The following is a 5,922-nucleotide window of genomic DNA, read 5'->3' on the forward strand; positions in this document are numbered from 1 at the left end:
GTATAATTATAATTTGTATCGTAGTTGTCTTATACGTAAGAGTTCAAATCTCTCATAAGCAACGATATAGAATGCATACTGCACCGTAAATTCCTGCTATGCAAATGCATGATTTACTACCGATGTTTATCGTTGCGAGTCCGGTAACAGGGAATAAAACGTTCACTATTAAAAGGAAAGGAAAATATGGACTCTGAATGATACACACATTTCCATACCTGCACGTCGACTCTCTGTAGCTAATGGTAATGATGATTAACCAGTAAATGTCATTCAATAAAAAAGTAATAAAACGTTAATGAAATGTTAATAATTTGTTTCTTAATTATTCGAGAACAGAGTATAAAACATTAATGAATGTATTTTCTAATTACTAATTGCGCAGAGAATTTTTATTTGTAGTTTATTATAAAATGATACGATAACAAATCTGAACACATTGATTAGTGACTATTTTAATGAAAAACACCTTAGTATTTGTTTTATGATAAAACAATGAGGTTAACGAATATAATAAACATTTTCTCGTTTTGTGTCGCTCTGTGTAAATGACTTGGTGCACCTGAGCGAATTGAGCAATTGTTATCGCGTGCAACAGCGAAAAGAATGGAAGCTGGAGCTCAGTTTCACAGATCACTACTTTAACGTCAGTAGGACAATTGATCTCTCACAATTAGCTATAATATCTCGAGGTTTTCATCATGTAATAAAGTAGAGAGTTCATAATCTTTTATAAAAGTTTTCACGATATTTTCATAAATGTCATAATTCTAAAACTAACAAATTAATTTCTTTAAATATATGAAGAAATATTGTTGTGATAAAACATGAGTTATAAGTTATAAAATTTTACGAGCGTATTTTTGAGTAAACAGAAAGAACAAATATTTCCATAAACATAAGGCACGTGCTCAGGCACGAAAAATAATGGAAAAATATCAGAGAGTAATACATGGAAAATAAGATTAGATAGATATTTTGAACAGTTCTTGTAAACAAAAAATACTCATCTAAAAATTTTAAACAAAGTCATTTGATATTATAAATAATACTGCATTTGTATCCTTTATTTAAAAAATGAAGCATTTACGATTTAATGTTTATATGAATATTTCTTCTTTCTTATTAAGGAATACGCTTACGAAATTTTAAATCACACTTACGACTTATTATTTAATATTCACTTATTAATATTTTATATCATATTAATATATATCAATTAGTGATATGTAATTTCATTTAGAGAAAAATTAAGAATTTCGTTTTCTTGGAAGATCCACCAAAGTATTGCAGTTATAATCACGATAATAATCACATTATCCATTTTTATTATATCACCATATACGCGCTAAACGGACTTTGAATCAAAGAATGACTGTTGCAACGCGCCAATCAACATCAATAAATGTCACCGGGTGGTGCAACGCAATTAGGAAGGGTGCAGTGGCATGATAAAAAAAATGACTCCGTTGGAATGTAACATTCTGAGTGTATAATATTATGAAGATCAAATCGCGACGATGCCGATCTCTGCTTTCCCTCGTCACTTAACGGTTTCTTCGTACCTAAGCTGCTCGACTTCTAAGCGGTTTAAGTTCTCCAATCGCTGATATTATGTATGTATCTTGAAAAGCGTTAAGAATACAATAACGAGTTGAGTAGCATTTAGATACTCCATCGTGCTCCCGGAATACCTCTCAGTCCGTTCTCCAACCGGAAATACAAAAGCTGAAAAGATTCTGGCGTTGTTCCAACATCGTCTGATGTGACTCTCCGATTCTGTTTGCGGAACAGGCAAATGGTGCAGTGGGCAGACAAAAGTTTCGGCGATTATTCTCTCAGCACATCTCATATTGATTGTTGATTTTCGTAGACAAGAACTGTGATTTGAGGTAGAAAACTGGCAATGAGAAGTGTGTCATAAAATGAGAAATCCGCATATCCCCACAGTCAGTATAGCGATCTTGGAATAACACAACACGATATTTGTCAAATACTATTATTATTCGTGAATCTTTTAGTAATCACGATACCTCACGGCTATGGTTTCTATGTCCTACATAAAGTGTTCCTTCTCTTTTCCCGATTGTAGATTAAAGATATAACTTAAATGATGCATTAGAGCTTCTTAGAGTATTAGCTCCACTTCAACAGATGTGCTCTCCACTTTATTGATATATGTGATATCGGTTTTTTGAGCTTGAAACTGACGTCATCGCGATTACGTTAAACTGAACTATGATTGAGGGTCAAGATACATAGCGTAAAAAAACCACAAAAAAGTCGATATGCAGAGATGAGGATATATGTATACAAGTCGAAAAAAGTGAAGAGATAAGAATAATCTTCAAAAGTGACATCGAAACGAGTATCACGTTTGAACAGTAATTCGGTCTAAGAGACCTTCAGGCGCATAACACTCGACTGGGAGAGATGCTCAATTTCGCGATGGTAGCTAATTATAAAGCGCACTCGTATTCCAAAAAGCCTGTTTTCATACACGTGTTCTTGATGTCGCGCGGTAAAGAAGAAAAAGGAAAGGAAGTCTCAGAGTCGTTCGCAATTCCCGCAACGGCGAGAAAATTACCGTTTGCGAAAGGCTAAACCCCATGCATATATTTTATCTTGACAAAACCTCTCTATCTTCTTTTTCCCTTCAATTCCTTTCTCTGTTGAATGTTTTGTTCTCATTGCTCTTATATTACCATAATACTAAACACCGAATTTACCTCTGTCGACTTACATATTTTTTCCTCAATTAAAACTATCTATGTTAGTAAAATATCGTAACAGATAAATATCAAATTCAAAGAATTACTGCTAACTGGATTTATAATTTACAGGTAAAGGAGGCGATGTAAACGTTGTAGAGAAAGTACATGTTGAATATGCGAACAAAATTATACGAAATATATAAATGACTACGTGTTATGAATCTCCAGAAGTGATCATTGTCTTGAGCAAGGAAGAGATTCATAAAAGATATCAAGATACTGCGATAATTATATTTAAAGTAAAAACAAAATCGAATAAATTTAAATAAGTTTTTAATCGAAATATTTTTTTAATTGCAGGAGCAACAAAGTAAAAAGAAAGAAATTGTGAGTTACCTTAGTTTTGGAAACAGTCGCAGAACAATGGAATATAGTAACAACGGAAATCATCCCGTTATCATACGTAAACCTGCAGAGTCTACAATTATGCAGAATACTCATTTTTCCTCGCGGACGTCGATAGAATATCATAAACTAGATAAAAGATGCGCGATAACTTAATGAGCAGAAAATTTTATAACTATTTGTTCAATAAACATAGTTTTCATTAACATTACAGTGGCGATTTAATATATCGGTAAATATATTTTTTCCTCTTTGCCCTTGTTAGGCAATAAATTGATTTTATTACAGATGGAATTTTTATGGGAAGAAATTTTTATAAAATAAATATACCATAAAACAATATAAATTATGTTAAAACAGAATAATCACAGAAAAACGATTTCATCATTGAGAGAATGAAATTTTTTGTTTCCCTAAACATTATAGTGTGACTACAATTAAATGTAGAAAGTTATCTGGATAACTCAAATGTTCCGACATCCACTGAAGCGGCGTCTCTAACGGTGGTATAATACCATGAGTACGCACTGTAACTGTAAAATAAAATCGCGTAAGTATCAATTTTATTAAACAAATGAAAGCATGTACATAATACTTACAAGAGATATATTGCAATTGTTCAGAATTGATCTGATTCTTCTTAAAATATCTGATAAAACAAAAATTTAGAGATACATTTTTTTTTAAACAGACAGTTGTGATATATCCCTTGTTAGAGAAACTTATGTAACAGTACCATTTTTTTGATCCGGAAATACTTCGTTTAATAAATGCTTCAAAGTCTTTCTTTGGCCTTCTTCATTCATTGGTTTTACGAGTCTTTGTATGTATTTATCTTCACTTGTATAACAACGGAAAGGTATATATTTAAATCCCTCTTCAGTACTGGTTTCCATAAGCCTACCATTTACAGACCAAAACTGATCAAATTTATCATTCATAATGCCATTCCATAGTTGGGTATGGTCCTTTTTTTGCATACTAGAAACAATTTGACCTCTGTGTTTCAAAACATCAGCTTCTTTTATACAAGACAGAAAATGTGCCTCTACAATTTCCCTAAAATTACATTACAACGTTACAGTTATATCTAACTACCAAATAAGCAAACAAATCATCACATCATGCTAATATTGCATATAAATTTTTCCTGTAAGCAAAATGTTAGCACAATGATTGGCAGCAGATTATATAAACTCGACAGATTGGCAGCAGATTATCAAAACTTTGGATACATAGAAAGCTTGATAAATTTTACATGCGATAAACGGTACCTAGCAACAGTCTTGAAAATATTTAGTAACAGTGCAGATCCTTAATTTCTTCTGCCAATCTGTTATCAGATTATACCAGCACGTTTTGTTTAGTTGTTGCTGCAGTCTGGCTGAGTTATTACGTACTTGTTTTGACAGTGCATTAGAACATTTTCTGGAAACTTATCAAAATGGACGACAATGTTCCAAGGTAACTGAATATCATTGAAATAAATGTCTAGTAGAACACCAATTGGATAATGCCATTTTAATGGCATTCCATTAAATTCCAGCCACATCTCATGTTCTTGTTTATTATCACTTTGTATATGACGTATGAAATGTTTTCGAACCTAGAACAATATTCAATATATAGATAAAATTATAGATAAAATTATTCAATCAGTTATTCATATATATTCATAGAGCTATAATAAATAATATGCGAATAAATAATAAAATTCTAATACAATAAAATATGCTGCAAACTTATTACCTTTTCTGTACACAGTGGAAAATAACTTAATCTAGGTACCATCAAGTAAAATGGATCTGGTCCTTGCAAGTCGCAAATTTCTTCAGAGTTGAGAGTAAAACAGACTGGGATCTTTCCGTCCCAAATTTCTCGAAGTACCTCCCGATCATTTGCCATTGAGTTAAAAATATTGCACTCAATCTAACACATTTGTAATCAAAATACGACTTGATGACAACAGTCTGGAAGTTACTATTAGGTTATGTTTTTGTCATAAAACATAAAATTGAAGAGAATATTTAACGGCTGATGGAAGAAACTCAGATGTGCGCTTGCGCATATATTTCTAATCAATAAGAACATGACACCATGTATCGTCATATTGCCGCGTTTATTTGAATTATGAATTCTACATATTAAACTGACGATGCAAAAACCAAAAACTTGCGTAGCAAAATGCGATGCAGTGCACCAATGAACATGTTAGGAGCTGTAAGCTTATTAGCTATCACGACACATTTTGCAACGCTATAAACATTTCACGTCCAGTGTGCAGGATATTTATCATATGCAGGCATTATATCATAAGAAAAATTGAATTTTCCACAAGTTTTTTCTCATTTTAACGCTTTCTCTTTTGAGAAGCGATAAATTTTCTTATTGACTGTTAGAGATATATGCGCAAGAACATATCTGAGTTTCTTCTATCAACCGTTAAATATATTTTATTTACATATCTATATTTATGTTACTTACTTTTAAATGTCAATAATATAATTAAAATTATATATTTTAAAGATATTAAATAAATTTCTTTACATTACGTGTCAAATTACGTGATTACGAAATTCCTGAAACATCGCGCAATCAACACGCGACTTTCTTATGTGACTTTTATTGAAGGATCTCTACTAGATACGAATGAAGTTGCCATCTGGCGACAAATATGATAAATATATATAAAATTTTCTTGACTTCTCTTTTGATAAGCTTTTCTTTTCTATTATAATGAATAAAAAATGAAGATTGTAAACTTAGTTTTAAATATAAAAGTATTTCAAGTGATATAAAAAAA

The 5,922-nt window shown here is 31.6% G+C and overlaps 2 protein-coding genes across 3 annotated transcripts; one reads left to right on the plus strand and one right to left on the minus strand.

Moving 5' to 3' along the window:
* Positions 1 to 217: 217 nt before the first annotated feature.
* On the plus strand, positions 218 to 3,275 carry LOC108694244. The gene is made up of 3 exons (XM_018203607.1): positions 218 to 245; positions 2,844 to 3,013; positions 3,075 to 3,275. Exons 2-3 carry the CDS (start codon positions 2,918 to 2,920, stop codon positions 3,273 to 3,275), a joined length of 297 nt encoding a protein of 98 aa, XP_018059096.1. The 5' UTR covers positions 218 to 245; positions 2,844 to 2,917.
* A 257-nt stretch (positions 3,276 to 3,532) lies between these two features.
* LOC108694327 (autophagy protein 5) lies at positions 3,533 to 5,094 on the minus strand. 2 transcript variants are annotated; one of them, XM_018203745.1, is made up of 5 exons: positions 4,869 to 5,094; positions 4,520 to 4,725; positions 3,856 to 4,178; positions 3,719 to 3,768; positions 3,577 to 3,652 (listed from the first exon to the last, which is right to left on the minus strand). In XM_018203745.1, exons 1-5 carry the CDS (start codon positions 5,022 to 5,024, stop codon positions 3,617 to 3,619), a joined length of 771 nt encoding a protein of 256 aa, XP_018059234.1. In that variant the 5' UTR covers positions 5,025 to 5,094; the 3' UTR covers positions 3,577 to 3,616. The 2 variants fall into 2 exon arrangements, with proteins under 2 accessions (XP_018059233.1, XP_018059234.1); XM_018203744.1 differs by lacking the exon at positions 3,719 to 3,768 and having other exon boundaries at positions 3,533 to 3,652.
* Between the last annotated feature and the right edge of the window lie 828 nt (positions 5,095 to 5,922).

The sequence above is a fragment of the Atta colombica genome, unplaced genomic scaffold (genome assembly GCF_001594045.1).
Source record: "Atta colombica isolate Treedump-2 unplaced genomic scaffold, Acol1.0 scaffold12, whole genome shotgun sequence".
NCBI lineage: Eukaryota > Metazoa > Arthropoda > Insecta > Hymenoptera > Formicidae > Atta > Atta colombica.

What these genes read in the sequence shown, in the direction of transcription:
- LOC108694244 (XM_018203607.1), top strand. Translation starts at nt 2,918, where the DNA reads ATGACTACGTGTTATGAATCTCCAGAAGTGATCATTGTCTTGAGCAAG. An exon ending in CTGCGATAATTATATTTAAA is followed by an intron (nt 3,014 to 3,074) that starts GTAAAAACAAAA and finishes TTTTAATTGCAG; the next exon opens with GAGCAACAAAGTAAAAAGAA.
- LOC108694327 (XM_018203744.1), bottom strand. Translation starts at nt 5,024, where the DNA reads ATGGCAAATGATCGGGAGGTACTTCGAGAAATTTGGGACGGAAAGATC. An exon ending in CTAATGCACTGTCAAAACAA is followed by an intron (nt 4,179 to 4,519) that starts GTACGTAATAAC and finishes ATGTAATTTTAG; the next exon opens with GGAAATTGTAGAGGCACATT. An exon ending in ATTTCCGGATCAAAAAAATG is followed by an intron (nt 3,653 to 3,855) that starts GTACTGTTACAT and finishes TTTATTTTACAG; the next exon opens with TTACAGTGCGTACTCATGGT.